Source organism: Onychomys torridus, chromosome 18, assembly GCF_903995425.1.
Source record: "Onychomys torridus chromosome 18, mOncTor1.1, whole genome shotgun sequence".
NCBI lineage: Eukaryota > Metazoa > Chordata > Mammalia > Rodentia > Cricetidae > Onychomys > Onychomys torridus.
In genome coordinates, this window is record NC_050460.1 from 57,846,733 (window position 1) to 57,868,022 (window position 21,290).

Sequence of the window (21,290 nt, forward strand, 5' to 3'; positions counted from 1 at the left end):
TTCATTACAGCTGGTTGTGAGCCACCATGTGGTTGCTGGGAATTGAACTCAGGACCTCTGGAAGCACAAGCAGTGCTTTTAACCTCTGAGCCATCCCTCCAGCCCCCATGAGTGAGTTATATTAATAGCTATAGCCATGAGAAACAAGTTTGTCATCAAAAAGAATTAACTGAATGGACTGAAAAAACAACACAAGACCATCCATAAGAGAACAGTACTTAAAATTTATTCTTTCCTTCCAAAATTTATTCTCTCCTTCCTATGTGTTCGTTTACAAACGAACTTTCCATCCTTACACGTTAAGAAAATAAACAACTGGAACCACTCACTCTCCACTTCTGACATGGAGGCAGATGGCTCTGTCATAGGCACAGAGAACACCGCAGTCATTGCCCACCGGGAGGAGGGAGGAGCAAAAGTGCTCCCTTCAGCAGTGTGTTGATTTGGAAATGCTCGGCGCTCCTAGGGGCTGGTGTCATGACTCCTGCAGTGTGTCCCAGACCACACCATGAGCTTCCCTTAGGAAAGCCATCTTTCCTCAGATACAACTGTCACAGTTAAGAGCCACAAGACTTTATTCATTGTTTAATCTTCTGATGGCAGGACTTCTGAGTAGAGTCTAAAATTAAAGCAGAATAGAAATTTGTTCCAAAACCTGTTAAGAATTTTTAATTTTTACTAACTTCAAAACACCACCACCTCAGAGCTTTGGTAAAAATACTGAGTTATAATGAAAATAGAAGGGTAGGTTTAAGAAACTATTACATAAATTACATACAGGCCAAATCCTAATTGGTAATGGTTAGAATGTAAAATATCCTTCGCAAGACCATGTGTTTGAACACTCAGTCTTCGGGTGATGACAGTCTGAGGGGGCGGTGCACCATTTAGGACCTGAAGCCTTGCTGGAGGAAGTAGTTTACTGGAAGCAGGAAGTGAGCTCTGACAGCCTGTCTCACTTCCTGTCCTTTCTCTGCTTCCTAATCTGCACAAACCTGCCAGCAGCCACACACTCCTGCTTCTACTTCATGCTGCTCCAGCCGGCAGGCACACCTGCTGCAATGGACTATTTTCTCAAACAGGGAGCTAAAACAAATCGTTCCTGAGTTACCCTTGTCAAGATACTTGGTCAGTGATCAATTTTCTAACACAGAAAATGGTGCTTGAGAGTGGGGCCCTTGCTGTGATAAACATGGTCATGTAGTTGGTAAGGCCTTTGGCCAAATTTTTTGCCTGAACAATTTGGAAGAGTATGGAGTCATGGGCTGGAGAAGCCCAGTAAGAGGAGGGTTTGGACTTTTCAAACTCTTGGGACCATGGACACTTTTGAAGTTGGACGCCACTTTGCATTATGAGATGACTGACCAGGAGCCGGGTCATGTGTTTGTTACAGTGTCAGTATGAAAAGTCTCCCCAGGAGCACACGTTTAAACACTTGGTTCTCAGTTGGGGGTGCTGTTTTGGGAGTCTGGAATCTAGAGGTTGAGCTGTGCTGAAAAAAAGTAGGTCACTGGAGCAGGCCTTGAGGTATTAGAGCCCACCAACTGCACGTCCGCTTTCTGATCCACCTGTCTCTGAACAAGGAGCCCTTTCTGCTGCCATGCCTTCCCTGCTGACTGCTTCTTCTCATTGATCACAGTGATGAGACAGTAATTATCCTCACATTCCCTGTCTGTGTAAGAGGACAGAAAGACCCCACCAGTGACTGGACCAGACTTAGCCACCACATACTGCCAAGTGCATGTATATGAGTCCATTCACTGCAACTAAAAATGACCCAGCTGACACCAGCCGACTTTCGTTTGGAGGCAGCATATTCCTCCGCAGCCCTGGGTAGCCCAGTACTCAGTGTAGACCGGTCTGGTTTCACACTGTCGGCAGCCCTCCTGACAGCCTAACTGGTGCTAGGGTTACTCATGAGTACCGCTCTTACCAGTTTACAAGCAGTTTTTGTCTATGCTGTTACGTTCTGAGGTACAGGAATACTATTTTTAACAAGTGCTTTTTTACCTGGTGGCAACCCCCCAAGTCTTTGCTGGATCATTTCTAAACGATGAATATATTCTGTCAAGGAATGTTCTGGATCTTGAGAAGCAGTCAGAGATCTTTCTAACCTTGAATTTGGTGACGAAGGGGATCTGCAAACAAAGAACCGTATCAAGGAGAAAAGAAAGGAAAAAACAAAACAAAAACATTAAATTACCAGGTGGTGTTACACAGTCAGAAGTGCACAGATGAGGGCTGGGATCAGCTGACCAGATCTGGGATGGGTCTCCTCGAGGGCTAGTCTCTTCAGGCCCACTATTTCCCACAAAGAAAACATGTTTTTATTTGCCTAGCCTCCAGAGGCTCATGAATGCTAGGCAAGCTCTGTACCAACTGAGCTCTACTCTAGTCCTGGGTAGTACTTAAACAAACAAACAACTTTTAAGGCCGAGTACAGCGGTACACTCCTGTAATCCCAGGATTTGGGATACCAAAGTAAGAGGGCGGAACTCTATGAGTTCAAGGCTGGTCTACACAGTAAGTTCCAGAACTGTTAGGGTTACATAAAGAGACTCTGTCTCAAAATAAAACAAGCACCAAAACGAAACCAAATGAAGCAACTTCTATATCTCACTTTGCAGTCAGAAAAAGTGGCAACAATTGTGTATTATTTCATTCAATAAATTTTGAGATTATCACCTCGATTGTATTATGTCTCGGCATCCTTCATCGGGTGACCAGGATGGTCTACCTATCGGCCTACACTTCCCTGAACAAAACCCACCCTTGTCTAACTCTCATCCTGATCATCCTTCCTCCCAGGCCCCAGTGTCCCCAGGGACACCGTGTCCCTTTCCCTTCCCATGGGACAAGTTCCCAAAGCTCTTCCTGAATACAGGTGATCTTAGTCCTTCTTGGACAGAACAAGGTCCCCAGGCTCTTCAAGACTCTCTGCTGTGTTCCCTGCCTTCCTGAGCCCAGGCCAAAGACAGTACTCCCAAACCACACTTCTCTGGGCAGCCATACGGGATTCTGGATTTTATTGGCATGATGTCTAGGTAAAAACCTGGATCATCCCAACTGACCTTTCCACTTTGCCCGGCGAGATTGCTGTCGAGGATCTGGGGCTGTGTCTGGAGTCCTTGATATGACCTGAGGAAACTTCTCTGGTTGGCAGAGACGCTCTGTTTTCTGATGGAGAATGCTGTCTCCGGGACATTCGATGCCCTTCTCAAGAATGATCAAACAAGACATTGTTAGGAAAAGAAATGGACATTTTAGGAGGAGCCATCTACTAAAATCTAAGCTTATACAAACAACTTTAAGGGTCTGCATGGTGATTTCAAAACATACCAAGATGTGATATTTGAAAGGTTTGGTAACTTGGGTTACACTGGCCCTGACTGCCAGCACTGCATGGCAGCCCACGGCTCTGGGAAAAAAGAGGCAAGCATGCCTGCTGACCTGAACTGAAGCCACTGTCAGAATGGCAGCCCGTGGTGGCTTAGTGGCCCAGAGGGCAGAGAGCCTACACACCCTCCGTGTCCTCTAAGTAGGAAGGCCATTCACATGTGCCACCCCTAGAGACTGGACAAAGAGCCAGCAAAGCATCTTTGTCACTGGCCCTTTGAGAGTCCAGGAAGCCACTGTTACACTACCTATGCGTAGGCGGTAGCCGCAGCTCTAGAGATAGCTAAAACCACCACGGGTGCTCACACAGGTAGGCACGGCAGCATAAAGCAGAACTCTGGGCGACTCTGGAGCAACAAGGACCAGCGCGGTCAGCACTCTGCAGGATCACTGCTCAGCTCACGCTCCCTGGCTGACTATGGCCGCCAGTGCTGTTCTCAGCGCTCCAGGGTGGCCGCACTGCTGCTTCCTGGCTTTCTTACTGTGCTTTATCACACCCCCAAACACTCAAGAAAATGCCACCAGCAGCAGCAGCAGCAGGAAGGGCGGTGACACCCGAGGCCCACCTTGGCGCGTGCTTCTGCCATGTAGCAGCGCTCCTTTCCGATCCACTTCTTGCCATTTCTTAACCAAAAATCGCAACCTATACAGAAAGGTGACAAGATACATTTAAAACAAGAGACGACAGGAATGCAGGAAGCAGTGGCACACCTGATGTCACCAAACCACCAGAACTTGCCCTCTCTGCCCACCGCCGTCCGAGTCAGCTGACAGCTAGCTGTGCTTTCCTATCATGCAGGAACTGCTATGCTCCACCACCATCTAAACAAGTCCCCCACCAGCCCACCCTCGACAACCAGCTGGTTCTGCAAACACCCACCACAGCTTACCTGCAGCCTAACCCACTACAAAATGCAAGCCTGTGTGCATCACCAGAAACTGGGAAAACACACTGCTTCTGCCTGGCTGGGCCATCAACAGACTAATAGTGTAGGGAAGGTACAGACAGGGTGACGGTGCACGGGTGCTTCACACTCCTAACAAGTGGCGTGACTGGAACTTTCCTCTTTGTGGTGTGGCAAACCATAGATTATCCCAAAAAAGACCACCAGGACCTGGAAACTTTTTTCAGGCATTCTGATGCTGGGTCTCATAAATAGTTCAGGCTAGCCTAGGACATTTGATCCCTGTCTCTGCCTCCTGCGTGCTGGGATGACAGGCCTGAGCACCTTATACAGGCACAGCATAAATTCACTTATTTGTATGTATGTTTTGCCTGCATATATGTATGTGCACCATACGCATGCCTGATGCCATGGAGGTCAGAAGAAAGCACGGGATCCCCAAGAACTAGGGTGACAAATGGTTGGAAATGACCATGAGGGTTCCAGGAGCCATCTCTCCAGCCCCTACGGCATGACTTCTTAAAGACAAATGTCATATTTAAGGCCACAAGTAGCCATTGATTTTGAAAGAGAAAACACTGTAGTTTTCAGGAATAAAGCCACTAGAGGAGCAAGCACATATTCATTGCCACCTGCTTGGAGGCAGGGCGTTTACCTCAATACTGCGATGACAACCCTCACGGCGGTACGGAACTTTGTAAAAGGACGTGATGTAGTAATTTTCTTATCTGCTTTGGAAGGAAATACCCCCAAATGAGCAATCATGGAGAGCGTTTCCTGTTCCGAGTCCTGGAATCCGCCAATCAGCAGCAGGAGATACTTCTTTTGATAAATCAGAGCTTTTCTAAAGCTCTCTGCTCTCAGATAGTGCAGGTACAGTTTTTCCATCTAAAATGAAGACAGATTGAGAATCAGAGGAAGCAAAGACACAGTCCTGATAGAGCCGCTCGGTATACTGGAATAGTTAGCTGTTCATTACAAAAAGAAACCAAACTGGCTTATAATTCACAATCAGTCACCCATGCACATCTGTAACCTCCTCTTGAAGAGCCCCAGACAAAATCTAGAAAGAAGTATCTTCTCCACAGCACTCTCAAATGAGCCCCCATGAAGACCACTGGATTTCCACTCAAGTACAGTCTATACTGGCTAAAGGGGGGCGGGGTAATCATGATGGGTTCCACAGGTGATATGGGTGATGGAGAAAAGTGTGAAACTACAGAACTTGGATCCAAACCCTGAGAAGCACTTTTCCCTCGGGAGCAAACCACAGGAAAGAGTTTCTTAACCTGTAGAAATCACCTCCTGATGACTTGAGCATCGCACATTCGTCCGGCCATTAGAGAAAATGGCATGGTATCTGCACACAAGCAAACCCAGCTTTAGATCCACTCTGTGCTAACTTCCTTTCTCAGAGGGATCTGACAACTAGGGCAGCGGGTCTTCTCCTGTCTGAAGTATGTTTGATGTATGTGTCAACAGATGCACCAGGCAAACACCAAGAACCCTTCTCCTGCAGTTAACTAGCCCTGGTTTAAGACACGGCTGGCACTCTGAACCCAACCCCGCAAGGCTTACCTTGGTATTGCAGGTGTTTGCTTCCACACTGGAAGTCGATGAGTGCCACTCAGGATCTGAGTGCCGCAGAGAACTCTGCAAAACCGCCCCATCTTGCTTCCATGAAGACTTGCTTTGCCTCTGTAAAAACAAAACAAAACAAAACAAAACAAAACACCACAGTTGGCAATATAGAGCTTTTCTTTTCAGGGGTATATATAGGTCAGAAGTAAACCTTTAGTGTTGTTTCTCAGGAGCTATCAGCTAATTTTAAAGGATAGGGTCTCTCGCTGGGGCCTGGGGTTTACAAACTAGGCTAGGCTAGTTGGCCAGTTAGCTCCAGAGATCCACCAGTCCCTGTTTCCCCAGCACAGGGATTACAAGTGCATGTACCACTATAATCTGTCTTTTGGTTTGCTGGTTTTGAGATACGGTCTCACTTTGCAGCTCTTGCTACCCTGGAACATGGTATGTAGGATAGCTGGCCTCAAAACTGCCTGCCTCTGCCTCCTAATGCTGGGATTAAAGGTGTGTCACCATGCCCAGCTCACATCTGGCTGGGGACAGAGCTCAGGACCTCACGCTTGCAAAGCAAGCACCTCTCCTGAGCCATCTCCCTAGCCATCTACCGACTTGTTCTTAAATAACATCCTGGGAAAGATTCTCAGAGGAGAATAACAGAGGGGCAACAGCAGCTGCTCTGCCGGTCTGAAAGAAACAGTCACACCCAACACCTCACTCTACCATAGCTAGCTGGCACTACTGGGGGGTAGCCAATCACAGGTGAGCGTAGGGACTGGGGAAATGTCTCAGGGCCAGGATCTGGTGAGGATCCCTTGTCACACTGGGCATCATTTTCAGTAGTGCTCAAGTCACGTTATAATGTTAACACTCCTGGGGTAATCACCATTCATTTACTGAAATATCATTGCACAAAAGGTATAAGTTAATAAGAACAAGCCAGAAATGTTTGCAAAATACCTACTAATTCAAAGCTTTAAATCTTAAATCGTCTTAATAGTTCCTCATTCTAGAAATGCCGATTGCTAACAAACACAAACACATAGTTCTGTTCTTGATGTGTCCATTAAACCGACAAAAGAAAAGCCTGGAGTTGGGGATTTAGCTCAGTGGTAGAGCACTTGCCTAGCAAGCGCAAGGCCCTGGGTTCGGTCCTTAGCTCTGGCAAAAAAAAAAGAAAGAAAGAAAGAAAGAAAGAAAGAAAGAAAGAAAGAAAGAAAGAAAAGCCTAACTGAATGGAACAATGTGAGAAATCTTATTTGGTTGTTTTTTCCTATCAAACGAAGTTAGCCCAACAAGGGCCCTCCCCTTCACTTTGCATACCAATTAGCCAATTGTGTCAGATTGTGGAGAATAACTCCCACCCATGGGATGCAACACAGTTACCACCTGTATCAGGGATAAAAGACAGATACCATTTTGGCTAAAGTGTTTGCTAGCCCAGTTTGGATTCTGGCACACACATCCCTTTTACAAAAAGAGAAGTCACCTTGCCAAATTACTTTCATTGTGTTCTTTGAGCAATGGGGGAACCTGGATAGCCACCATATGCCAAGGGCCTCTAAGTTTCTACCGTGGGAGCACAGAGTAGGAAGGTGACTCCAAGGTGATGGGACAGAGGTGCCCCCAAAGCTGATGATGCCTGGGACCTGGCCAGGTGTCAAGGGACAGGAATCAAAGGCGGCTAGCCATCATCATGCCAACACATAGCTCTCCAGAGGGAGAAGGCAGAGGCCACGGGAGGCCTGGATGAGGAAAAGGAAGAGACAGAATGATCTGTATAAACGTCACAGTCGCTACTAGAAAGAACTGCTCTGGCAAAGCAAGTCACCCTGCACATAGAGGAGGTACTCCACCAGTTCATTCACAGCCCCTCTTCAGTTTACTCAGTAAAGATACCACTGCCTCATCTCTGTGCTAACCTCCATGACCAGGTGTTAGCACTAACTGTGGCCAGAACCCACAAGAGCTCAATGGGTTTCATCACTGTCCAATAGATGTAACTTTTAGGAGTGACGAGAGTTCAAGGGGGCACTTTAAACAAGGAGCCTTAAAACACACACTGCAGAGAAGTGAGAGGCCTCTGGACTGAGGCTCTCTCTCCAGCTCCCAGGCACTTCCCAGTTCCTCACATCCACCAAGACTGGGTCTGGGGTGGTCAGGCACAAAGGAAAGAACAGACTTTCCTTTACCTCCATCTACCAACAAAACCCGAGAGCTGAAAAGAAGAAACAGAATTATCCACAGCTCTCCTACTGACAGAACAGAGCAGGGATAAATTCAGTATGGTTGTGGACAAATTAAGCAACACTACCTTTGCTTGTTGGATGGACAGTGTAGAGCACTCCTCCATCCCAAGCTGGCTACTTGCCTGAGACACTCAGCAAGAAAGAACAAACACTGGGTCAGCTTAAAGGAGTTTAAATTACTCAAAATATGTCTTTGACAACAGTAGACTCGAAACCTAACACACAGTTGTGGATTCTAAGAATATTGTTGCTGGGTCTCAAATCCAGGACAAGTCTTACTCAGTACCTGTGGCTGCTCCCAGCACTCTTCACCCCGCCCCCAGCCTAGACACCCCCACCCCCCACCAGATCCATCTATCTCTCGGCCATTTTGGCTACACCACTCTCTTGGGCAGCAGCTCCTCCTCTCTTGGTCTTCCTGCCTCTCTCTCCTCTCATGGTCTAGTCTAGTCTGCTGGCCATGTTCAGCCTGCACTCCTCCATCTGCCTGTTTCCCCTTTTATCTGCAATAAAAATCTTTCTTCTCTGTACTTTGGGAATAGTCACATCCTCCTCCTTTTATTTCATTTTTCATTCTGCTGTAAACCTGGCCATCCTACCAAAAGCAATCTAGAGTCAATGCAGCCGCAATCACAATCCCAGCCACACTTCACAGATTCAGGAGAGAGCCATTTCAACCCTGCACAACAAGAAGATGGCAGGAAGTTATCACCACACCTGACTTCCAATTATATTACAGAATCACAGCAATACAAATACAAATGCGGAAGAGCATAAAGGCTTTACTAATAGACTTGCTTAGGAGTGGAGTCAAGAGACATGAAGTGATTCAAAGTACAATTTAGCTACAGAATGCTGCTTTCAAAAATCCCCCAAAGATAAGCAGTATTCTAACCAGGCCTGTTAGCGGTAAGAGAAGTTTAGGATGCTAGGATGTAAATGTTTATTCACCAGGATAAACCAGCTACTAGGCTCCACTCCTGTAACAACGGAAACAGCCCTGACATACAACCAGCTATTAGGCCCTGTTCCCATAACAAAAGACATACCTCCAAAGGGGTAGCTCAAGGGCAGCACAACTAAGTCCTGGTCTACAATTAAATCCTATGAGCTCTTATCAGAAAAAACATAATTGTGCCGTGTGGTCAAGATGACCGGATAACAACTATTCGAAAAAACAACACTGGTGTACTTAATTATGCTGTGTAAATCTCCTATCTGCTAAAGCAGCCAAACTCTATTTACATTTTTCAAAGTATAACCTGGGCCTAGACCTGAAAGAGGCTTATGGATGGTGTGTTTATGTTTGTGGACTGCATAAACCTAAAATGTATATAACTTAGTAAAATCCTGCATTCAGGGCCAGCTTCTCTTTGAGCCTTAGCCCCAGCAGGCCAAGCACTAATAAAGAGCTTTTCCTCCACCTCTGATTCCTCACTGGGAAGCCGTATTATTTCTGTAACAGTAGCACTGGGACAAAACCAGATACTCAGATCAATGGGACAGAACAGAGGACCCAGATTCAAGGCCACACTTACAGCTATGACAGCTACTTGGCTTGTTTTGTTTTGTTTACAAAGATTCCAAAAGTATACAATGGAGAAATGACAGAATCTTCAACAAACGGTACTGGTTAATCTGGAATAATATCAACACGCAGAAGAATAAAACTAGGTCACTATCTCTCACTTTGCCTGAAACTTAACTCCAAATGCAACAAAGACCTCTCCATAAGACCTGATACTCTAAAGCTGCTAGAGGAACAAGCAGGCGCACACTTCAACACACAGGTGTAATAGATAAGTAATGCTGTTCTCGCTAGCACCTGGTAGCACAGGAGAAAGAACAAAACAAAACAAACAACAGACAAAGAGGATCTCATGGAATCAATGCTTCTGTATGACAACAGAAACTGTCAATCAAGTGAAGAGAAAGAAGAATCTCTGCCAGCTGCAGATCCAAGAAGAGCAGAGTCCAGAAGAGACAAAGAACCCCAAAAGCTAAACACCAAGAAAACAAAACATTGATTGGCTAGGAACTATACAAAAAATTCTCAAAAGAAGAAATAGAAATGGCTAGGAAACACTTTTAAAATTGTTCCACATCCTTAGCCTCAGAGAAATGCAGATTAAAACCATTTAAGATCCCACCTCACCCCAGTCCGAGTGACTATCGTCAGGAGTAACAAAAACAAATCCTGGAGTGGAGGTAGGAAACGGGAACCCTTACATGATGGTGGCGGGAGTGTGCACTAGTACAGCTACTTTGAACATCAGTGTGGAAGGGGTTTTGGTTTGGTTTGGTTTTTTGAGACAGGATTTCTCTGTGTAGCCCTGGCTGTCCTCGAACTCAGAGATCCACCTGCCTCTGCCTCCTGAGGCTGAGATCAAAGGCGTGACCACCACCACCTGGCTAGTGTGGAGGTTTTTTAAAAAGCTAAAAATACCCTTTGCCCCAGCTATACCCCTCCTGGACACCATATACTACAGATACCTACACATCCACATTCACTGCTGCTCTAGTCACAACAGCTGGCAAATGGCCAGGTGGCCATCCGCTGATGAGCAGATAACCAAAGTGTGGTGCATATACACAATGGAATTTTATTCAGCTTTAAAGAAAAGTGAAATTATGTGCAGGGAAATGGCTGGAACTGGAAACATTGTACTGAGTGTGGTAACGCAGGCCAGAGGACAAGCGCAGTATACTGTCTCGTGGTGGGTTAGTTTTTTTTTTTTTTTTTAACATAGAGTACCTGTGGAAGCCAGGAAATCAGGAAGAAGCATAATGGGAAGTTGCCTTAAACAAGGAAAGATATAGAATGCAGGTAAAAAGACAGTAAAGGGGTGCCGTGGGAAGGAAGATTTCAGCTAGGAGGGAAGCGAGGTGGGAGATGAGGGTGAAGAAGTAGTTCAGGAGCAGCAACCAAAGAGAATATAACAGACATACGAAAACCTGCTGTCATGTCACCTAAATAAAAAACACAAAAGAGGGGAAATACTTTTTTAAAGAAAGAAACAAACGAAAAGGATCACTCTTAAACCAATAAAGAGCATTCAAAAAAACCATCCACAGCTAACACACTTTTTAACAGAGAAAGACTGACGAGGGACCAAGACAGGCCAGGCCAGGGCCATTCCTACTTGGCAATGCACTAGAAATCCTAGGCACCGCAACAAGAGACACAAAAGTCTGGCGTTCAGAGCTAAATAAGGCAGAGCCTGCCCTCTACACTACTAGGCCAAACATGGCTTTTTTGATGAAATAACTGATACAAGTGATGGAATCTTTCCAGGCTGTATCAGACCTTGCTAATGTTTGTCTTTTACTATCCCCTTTGCCCTTGAAAATAATTGGCATTTATTTAATTTGGCATAGACAGCCACAGGCCTTCGGAGATCCTGCCTCTTGTTAAAAAGTTTCATTGTTGGGGTTGGGGATTTGGCTCAGTTCTAGAGCGCTTGCCTAGCAAGCACAAGGCCCTGGGTTCGATCCTCAGCTCAAAAGAAAAAAAAAAAGTTTCATTGTATAATGCTAACCTTTACTGTTATGCAGAATTGGAAAAGTATTTAGAAGGATAGAAAAGTAACAGTAAGTGGTAAGTTGGACAAGGAACTACCATAAGCCACAAGTTGTTGAATGAAAATCCCAGCATTAGTGGTGGGTTATTTCCCTATGAGTTGTTGGCCTAGAAGGCAAAAACTCATACAGGCTACTGCCATTACATCTGCTTGTATGCCAGAACTAGATGGTAAGGCCTTATTCATGAAGACACCATCTATTCTGGTTGTAGGACATGGAAATACTAGGCTGGCATTGAACTGCCTCTTCCTGCTGGCTAGCTTCTCAAGTGCAAAGAATTGTTGCTTAGTCCCGCCCAGCTACAGATCTTGCATGCTACCAACATGCCAAGCTACCAACATGCCAAGCAAAATGTGCTTGTTAGTGCAATAGTGACATGACTGTTATGTGTACAACCAACTGCTTTCCAGTTGGACTTAAAGCCTGTTCCACGGGAAGGCACTCATGTCCAGTTAGGGCAAAAATCTGTGGCTGAAGTCAAAGGCCCCACTGGGAAGGAAGGTCACTGCCATTATTTTGTTAAACAGATATGATATGCCTGTCGACTTGCCTTCAACATTTGTGTAAATGCCCACAGATCACTGTTGCCAGCTCAGTCATGAAGGAAAATTTTTTTTTTACAGTGGGAGGGAAATGCAGAGATTCATAACTGGTCAAGTTCCCAAGAACAAGTGGTTGCTGATGTGGCATAGTGCCTCCCCCCCAAAAAAAAAATTCACACATCTCTGTTACTCCCGCCAATGCTGAAGAACTCTGGGAGAAGAAGGGACATAAGAATGTAAGAGTAGGAAGAAGGGGTAGAATATACCGTGTAGCCATTTCTTCCAAATCCTAGCATTCCCTCCCAGTTAGAGAAAGGCTCATGCAACTTAGAAGACTCAGGAAGTTCCGAAAGTTGTAGGATTCACAAGTCCCTTTGCAAGGTCATAACAATCGGTAAACAATGGCTGGGAGACGCTCACACTGTCAGTGAGTAGAGCTGTCTCTAAGTGTGGAGGAGCTCCAGGGGTACAGCTTTTGTGGGGAGCTTCCTGGAGAGGCAGCTGCTTTTGAGTCACCAGCCATGCTCCCATAACTAACCCCAATAAACTCACTGGTCACCAAGCTAGCCTTGTTCAGAACTGTTTCTTTGGTCTGTCAAAACCTCTTCTTCCCAATCTAGGATGGAGCAGATATTTGTTGACATCTCTCCAGGAAAAGTCATGCAATACAGGACCTCGTATTTGATACGCAAACTATCACTGAGTTATAACCTAAGTTCTGATAAATCTTTATCTGTTCATCAGCTGATGGACATTTGAATTACTTCTACCCTTTGGATAAAGAATGATATTGTAAAGCTTTATGTACAAGTTTTAATGTACTCACATTTTCAGTTTTTTCTCATGGGTAAATACCTGAAAGTGGAATTGTTGAGAGACCTTGAGAAACTGTCAGACTGCTTTACAAAATAATTGTATCTTACAGTCTCACACAATGCTTTACACACTCATCTATAGATCTAATGTAATCTAAATTAAAAAAGAAAACCAGCAAGACTCTAATTTTATATAGAAATTTATACTAAACTAGAACTGCCAAACAACTTGAAGAGGAACAGAACTGGAAAAAGAGCAGAAGGCCTCGGAGGCTGGAGTCACAGGTCTCAGACACAATCAATCTTGGAGACACAATCATCTAGCAGCAGGGATGTATTCTAGTCTGCAGATGAAACATTGGGGTCTTGGAGGCTAAGTCTCAGGCTGAGGATTGGGGCTGGAGAGGTGAGAGGCTTGGTGAGTTCCCTACCTAAGGCAGAAGCTCAGACACAGTGAACCACTAACAAGTACATTTCCTGCAAATCTTGAGGGCAATCAATCCTCTTGTACTTCCTATTTCACTGTGCAATCCAACAAGTCTATCTATCTGTCTGTCCAGAGCTCTGCACACTCTGTGGCAGCCTTCCACTGGCTCTGTGTGCACACACAAATAACATAAAGCTACTTCAGCAGGCACAATAGGACAGTTTGTACCCAAAAGGTCCCATCAATTTCTGGTTGCTATGATAATACTCCCATGGCCTGTGCTGCTACCATAATCTCTGCCAGGAGCCAGTTCCAACACACATAGTTAGGATAGTCTGAACTTGTGAACTCAGCCTGTTCCAGGCCTGACTGCAAGCAGGGTGCATTGTTATGTTCCATTCATTGCCATTTCACTGACAGCGAACTCAGTGAATCACAGACCTAAAACTAAAATTTTCCAGAAAAAACAAATTAATATGTTGGAATCAAAATTCAGGAACTTTTGCCTTACAAAGGAAATCGTTCAAAGAAGCATACAGCATAGACCAGGAGAACATTTCACGTATCTGAGAAAGGAGCTGACACATTAGCTCTCTGTGGGGAGAAAGGCAAAGGGGCCCATGGTAAAAAGTTGCTCACATATGTTGAAATGAGAAGAGGCTCTAAGAAAGCTTACGGTTCTTTATGTTATAGGACTAGAAGCCTAAAACACTGTGGGTGGGGGTGAAGAAAAAGGCTTGATGGCAGCACATGTGATAACCAGATTCAACAGGTAAGAGGAAGGAAAGGGTTCTGGGTAAAGCATGCAGGCCAGCTGGTCTTCCCAAACTCCCTTCTCTGAGGAACCAATGCACAATATTACTACATCTAATGTAGCTAACTGTAACAGATTAAACTGTAAGTAAGGGGAGCTGGAGCACTGGATTCCCAGCACCCATGTAGCAGCTTACAACTGACTATAATTCCAGTTGCAGGGGATCTAATGACCTCTTCTGGTCTCAAGGTCACCAAGCATAAAAGTGGTGCACAGACATATAGGCAGGCAAAACACCCAAACACATAAAAATAATAAATAAACTGTAAGTTAAGGTGGCATCTGCCTCCATCTACTTCAAGAAAGAGATCCCAGACCATCCCATCATCAAAGTTAACTATGAACAACTGCACTTACTTCCTAGTAGTTCTAAGAATGAGGAGGGTTTAGTATATTAATGGCCTTGAGACATCTCCAAGGTTGGAGGAAGGAACAAACAGCTAGCAGACAGCCAAAGTTAACAACCAGCAAGAGCAAGAGATGGACAAGGGGAAGGTAGGCAGCTCATAAGCAGGGCATGAGATGGACAAGGGGAAGGTAGGCAGCTCATGAACAGGGCATGAGATAGACAAGGGGAAGGCAGGCAGCTCATGAACAGGGCATGAGATAGACAAGAACAGGGCATGAGATAGACAAGGGGAAGGGTAGGCAGCTCATGAACAGGACATGAGATGGACCAGGGGAAGGTAGGCGGCTCTTGAACAGGGCATAAGATGGACAAGGAGAAGGTAGGCAGCTCATGAACAGAACATGAGATGGACAAGGGGAAGGTAGGCAGCTCATGAGCAGGGCATGATCGTCTCCCTAGTTAGGTCAAGGAGACATGCACAGATCATATGGGCATTCCACTGTCTCAGCCATGATAGAATAGAAGATTAGCCAATTTCTTGTCCCTTTTCAGTTACTGCTCTATAAAAACATCTAGACAAAAAAGTTTAAAGGCGGGGCTGGAGAGATGGCTCAGAGGTTATGAACACTGACTGTTCTTCCAGAGGTCCTGAGTTCAATTCCCAGCCAACCACATGGTGGCTCACAACCATCTATGAAGAGACCTGATGCCCTCTTCTGGTCTGCAAGCATACAAGCAGAGAGAATACTGTATATGTAATAAATAAAATAAATCTTTAAAAAAAAAAAAAAAGTTTAAAGGCTTTTTCCCCTCTAGGGAACCCCTCACACTCCCAAGAGTTTCTTTCAATTTCCTTAATTTCTCACTGTTCCTTTTTCTCTTAATAAAGCTTGCTGGCACTTTGTTTCGTCCTGCAACTGTGTCCTAATCTTCACTGGCGTTGGACAACAAACTGGACAGCACTGCCTTGGGTTAATTTTTATAGTTAATAAGTTTCCAGAACAAGCACAATTGGGCTGAGAATGGTCCTACCACACCCAAAATTCCTGCATCAGAGTCATATCTAAAATAAAACTCTCAAGACTCAGATAAGAAAACAAAAATCCAACTTAAAAAATAGGCAAAAGCCCTTAAGAGTCATTTCACCAAAAAGATACACACAAGACAGAAAAGATGCAGAATACATTAAGTCATCAAGGACAGGGACATTAAAACTCCAGTGAGATACCATGTCACACATGTTGGTCCAGACAGGAAACCTGGACAACAATCCGTGTGAAACTCGGATCACTAGACCCTTCACTTCCTTGGAAGGTGAGCAACACAGTGCCACCGAGGAATGGCGAGTTCACTCCTGGGTATTTTTACCAGAGAAATGAAACCTATGTCAACGTAAAACCATGTAAGTACCTATAACACTTGGAACTTAAAACAGCTCACATGTCCATCAGTGGACCATCCATTACAAAAAAAAAAAAAAAAAAAAAATTGGTACATCAATAGTCTGGAAGAGTATCAGACCCACAAGAGAGATGTGAGAGAGACCTGATCAGAAGGTGACACACTCTGGTCCCTGACATGTTTAAGAAGGTTGCAGGTCAATACTTTCTGGCTCCAGAGTGGCCCAGGTAGCCTTGTTCCTTTGAGGGCTGGTGTTGGCCTACATTTTGCAAATGTGGTTATCAGAGAGATAATAAGAATTCCATGCATGTGTGGAAACTTACACGATACCATACCAAAATAGCAAACTTTACTGCAGAAAAATTTTTAAAGTTAAGTTTTCATCATAAAAAGTTAAGTAAATCACCAGCTAGAAAACCTCCAATAGGAAATAAGTATAATTGCACCATTAGTAAAGAACCAACGAAACCCTACGCTCATCAGGTTACTGCAGTCTCAGTCTCTGTTTCCTTTCATGGCACAAACAAATACTATGTGGTAGCCAGGTCTACACGGGACACCGCACCCGTGTGCCGGAAGTAGAAAATCTGACGCTGAAATGATCAAATCACACACTGAAGTGTTGGGCAGACAACCCAGCTGGGTGAGTGTAGTGCTTACCATACAAACATGAGGACCTGAGTGTGGATTCCCAGCAGTGAGTGGAAAACCAGCACAGCGGTGCACATGTATAATCTCAGCTCTGGGGAGGTAGAGACAGGAGAGTTTCTGGGGCTTGCTGGCTAGCCTAACTGAAACTGTGGCTCCAGATTCGATTAGAGGCTTTGTTTCAACAGATAAGGTGGAGAGCAAATGAGACACCTAGTGTTGACTTCTGGTCTCAACTGAACTGGTCGCACAAACACACACACACACACACACACACACACACACACATATGCGCACACATGTATATCCTGAAACACTGAACACTGGGCATGATGGCACATCATTGTATTCCCAGCAGTTGGAATGTGAGGCAGGAGGATCAGAAGTTCAAGGTCAGTTGCAGTTATATCGGGAGTCTGAAGCCCTCCTTGGTTACCTGGGATTCCTTCTCAAGCCCCTGCCTCCCCTCAAAAAAAAAAAAAATCAGACAAAACAAAATGGAACTCATCAAGCCAGGTGTGGCAGTGTGTACCTGGGGAACTGAGTGAGGAGGGATACTTAAGCCTAGGAGTGTGAGACAAGCCTGGGCAGCATAGCAAGGTCCTGGAATTCTGAGTCAGGTCGCATACTAGAAGGGATGGAGCCCATAGGGCCAACCACCAGAAAAAACGGCCCAGAGGCCCCAGGTCTAGGAAGAAGTCCAGTTCCCCGAGGAGCAGGATGGACAGATCTGACCCAGCACTATGGTATAGAGACAGTGGGCAGACAGACACGATGCTGTGGGGAGACAGAAATCCCTACACTGAGAAGACAGCCTTTCTGTGTGTGGTGCTTCAGGGTCTTCTCGAGCCGGGAGATGGTTCTGCACAGCTCTGCTTTCTCGCGGGTTGCTGCGCTGATAGCTTTTGAAAGGGCATCGTTGTCTCTCAGCAGCTCATTCACCAGCTGGACTTGTAGCTCTGCCGCCATCTTTTTCTTGGAAAGAAGTAAACAAATGGTACAGTTGAGACTCCAAGATGTCAGGATTAGATGTTAAGATACAGAATACAGTACACAGTACACCCACAAGGACACACGGGGCAGATGGCCACTCGTCTACACAACGAGGTAGTAAGGGATCGCTGGTTAATAAACAAGCTCCCAAGAAGCCATGACATATTCTACTAACTCCCCTAAGACTCCATGTGCTGGGAGCTTAGTTTAGCCCACTATCTAGAGAGCAAATGTGCAGCATGGAGAAGCCCAACTGTACCTTGGAGGAGGTAGGCATGCTCAGTTCAGACTTCAGTTCCTCAAGGGTATGCATTAAGGATGACACCGCCTTCTCATTTGATGACGTCCAATCTTTAATTGTCCTAGGAAATCAAGCAGGTGTTTAACAGGTTTATGTATACCCCAAATGATTACACTCCTAAGCTCTTCAAGAATTCTCTGCTAATGGCACAAAGAAGATGCATTTATGCAGCATTTCCTCTGAGAAAGCAAGGGATCCAGCTTTACACTCTGTGTGGGTGATTTGTCATGCTGGTGAGTCACTTCATTCAGAATCTTTGTCTGTAACAATGGCCCAGGAGGCACTCTTCTGACCAGAGTGGTGTGGTGGAAGACTCACTATACCAGCAATAGACACATCTGTGAAATTCAGAAACCTTCAAACGAGCTGGCAGTAGTAGCCACCTCCCGACATCCCACTGCTTCCTGCTGTGTTGATCACTAATGACAGTGTATTGCTGGGTAGTAATATGTCTCAACATATGAAAGCACTTGCTGCCAGACCTGACCATCTGAGTTTGCTCATCCACTTGGTGGAAGGAGACAACAGACTTCAACAAACTGTCCCTTCACCCCTATGCGCTCACCCACACAGAATACATGCACAAAATAAATAAAATATAATAAAAAAAATTGAAGTGCTCTCTAAATGAAATTGCCCAGAAATCATGGTATTCAATGAATCAAATCCAGGTCCGGATAGGGAGCTATCCCAGCTGGTAACAGCACCCCACCTTGGTGGGCATGGACACAGTAAGAAAACAAGCTGAGGGAGCACCCAGGCCTGGACTCTCCACATCTAGGTGCATGTGAAAAACCAATCTCAGCACAACTTGAAGACTATGAATAACAAGATTTTTTGTAACATTACAATGTGAAAATATGGTTTTATTTGCATTCTTTAGAAGATCTTGCTCATTAATTCAATTAAACTCATGGAATAAGAAATTGTGCAGGGGACCATTAAGACATGGTCCTGAAATCAAAGCTGAGAAACACTTCATTTTTTTTCCACTTAAATCGTTTTGCTATATAGACCTTGCTGGCTTGGAACTATGTAGACAAGGTCAGTCTTGAACTTGTGGTGGTCCTCCTGTCTCTACCTCCCTAGTGTGGGAATTGCAGGCACATGCCATAAGCTAAACTCCAGAATTTGGAATGGATGGGGGTGGGTAGTGGTGGCCACTGGCTATCACGTGTGCGTGCATACCTGTCCACAGTGCAGTTGGTAAAGCTTATGAGGAGCCCAGCCACACAGAGGAGCTGCTGCCGTATCTTCTCCAGCTCCTGTTGCTGCTCCTGAACATGGTCCAGCTCCAGAGAACCCAGGCGGGGGGAGCTCCGGCCAGGGCCACCCCCCTCAGTCACCTTCTCTTTCCACCTCAGCTCTCTCACCGTCTGCTGAAGCTGCTCGATTTTATGCTCATCACGCTGCCGCTGTAACTCTAATTCTCGCTGTCACAAGGGCAAGAACAATGGAAAAGACTGTTACAGTTTTCCAAAAGAGACTGTTTGCTGTTGGGCTTAGTGGCCTACAGCCAGCACTTGGGAGGGAGAAGCAGGGGATCAGGAGGTGATGGCTGGCCTGGATGTACACAGGAAGTCTAACGAAAGCCAACTAGAGCAACATAGCAAGACCTCATTTCAAAACAAACAAGTCCTCAACAATTAATCTGGCCCAAGACCAGCAGTGTCATGTAGTACCTCACAGGAAAAACCCAACACACACCAACCACAGCACCTTTGAAGAAGGTGTCTACACTCTGTTTATTGGCCCTCTACCCAGATTCCGACAATGAATCCACTCACCATCGTCAACACAGTTGAGCACAGCCTAGTCTACACCACAGTCTCAGCTTAGGTTACAGCCAAGTCCAAGGGCAGCCCTCGGGTAATCAGCAGAGGAGCCTGCTGACACAGGCTGACACAGGCTGAACCTCATTTGTGTCTATGCACATCCCAACACACAAGTCAGCGGAGAAGGACAACAACATGTACATGACAAATCATGCCTGCCAGTGGTGGCCCTGTAGCCTCGAGCCTGACTCAACCTACTAGCCTTATAAAACGGAAGTGACCAGTGCCACAGTTTTGTAGAGGTGCTAGCCCTCTGACTGGGTACAGGGTAAAGGGCAACCAATTCCTGGACCCTCCCTGATGAGGTGGAGTCGAGTTACCAAGTAGGGTAAGCGGGGAACAGAGGTGCCTCAGGGAAGGCCAAAAAACGCCTCAGAAAAGCCACAGTGATGAGGCGTTCTATCTAATATACCACACAGCACTGCAGATCCTCAGGGGTACCAGAGGACCTTTTGTGCAAAAGGTGTGTGTGGAATTGCAAGACAAAGACAGAGATGAGCTTGCTTTGCTGGAGAGAGAGTTCAGAGTCAGACCGGAGCCCACAGAAGGCTTCAGGGAGACGGGCTGCAGCGTCACACCCGGCACAGCTTGCTGACATTACTTCAGTGTTTCTACCCCATTAGCAAGCAGAGATCTACCATTCTTAATCTCCCAGGTAAGTAAAGCGAAGTAGACATTGTTTAGAAAAGAGGGCCCCGGCCTGTAATGTCCAGGCCAGGCTCTGGCAGTCAGGTTAGGAAATGGGGCTATGATCGAACCACACTGATCCTGTGCAAGGTAGATACCTCCAGCAGGAGGCACATGAGATGTGCCGCCATGAAATGCTGCTACTACAACAGGAAACGTCCTCTTTGTTTTAATTACTTCTAAGCAACTGAGACATCTTTCATTTTTACAGAAAAAAAAAAAAATCAAAATGAAACAAAAGGGTTTGCTGGAGAATGGAAATGGCCTGGGGGGCTGGTTCTTGAATGTGAAGACCTTTCCGGAACTGTGCTGGTTGGAGATGCTTGTTGGGGATTGGGGGGGAGGCAAAGGTAGCATAGCGTCCTGGCTCCAGCCACATGCTGCATCCTGCAGGGCACCCCAGGTCTGGCCTGACTACTTCACAATGGTCCACCTGCCTACACCTCTGAGCCACACCTCTAAGACCATTTATGTTTTCTATATGCGCAGTGACAAAAATACTACAAACTATTTTGGAGGTGGTATTTGTTGCTGAAGTTGGACTTTCTACTAAGAAAAGTTTTCATACAAATTTTGAGTCTGAGTATTAAAGTATGTACCTGGAGAATTTTTTTAATGCCTTTATTGGCTCTTTTTTTAAAACTTGATTTTATGTGCATTGGTGTGAAGGTGTCTGGAGTTACAGACAATTGTGAGCCGCCATGTGGGTGCTGGGAATTGAACCCAGGTCCTCTGGAAGAGCAACCAGTGCTCTCAACTATTAAAAAA

The 21,290-nt window shown here is 45.5% G+C and overlaps 1 protein-coding gene across 2 annotated transcripts in view; it reads right to left on the bottom strand.

Moving 5' to 3' along the window:
* Positions 1–204: 204 nt before the first annotated feature.
* Positions 205–21,290, bottom strand: part of Pcnt (pericentrin) — a 104,624-nt gene continuing 83,538 nt past the window's right edge. For both annotated transcript variants that reach the window (XM_036167324.1, XM_036167323.1), the window contains exons 37-45: positions 19,189–19,433; positions 17,959–18,061; positions 17,508–17,681; positions 5,880–5,999; positions 4,957–5,189; positions 3,963–4,039; positions 3,072–3,213; positions 2,011–2,138; positions 205–619 (exon numbers count right to left, since the gene is read on the bottom strand). In XM_036167324.1, the coding sequence (XP_036023217.1) occupies positions 579–619; positions 2,011–2,138; positions 3,072–3,213; positions 3,963–4,039; positions 4,957–5,189; positions 5,880–5,999; positions 17,508–17,681; positions 17,959–18,061; positions 19,189–19,433 (1,263 nt within the window). In that variant the 3' untranslated portion in view covers positions 205–578. The remainder of the gene's footprint in view (positions 620–2,010; positions 2,139–3,071; positions 3,214–3,962; positions 4,040–4,956; positions 5,190–5,879; positions 6,000–17,507; positions 17,682–17,958; positions 18,062–19,188; positions 19,434–21,290) is intronic.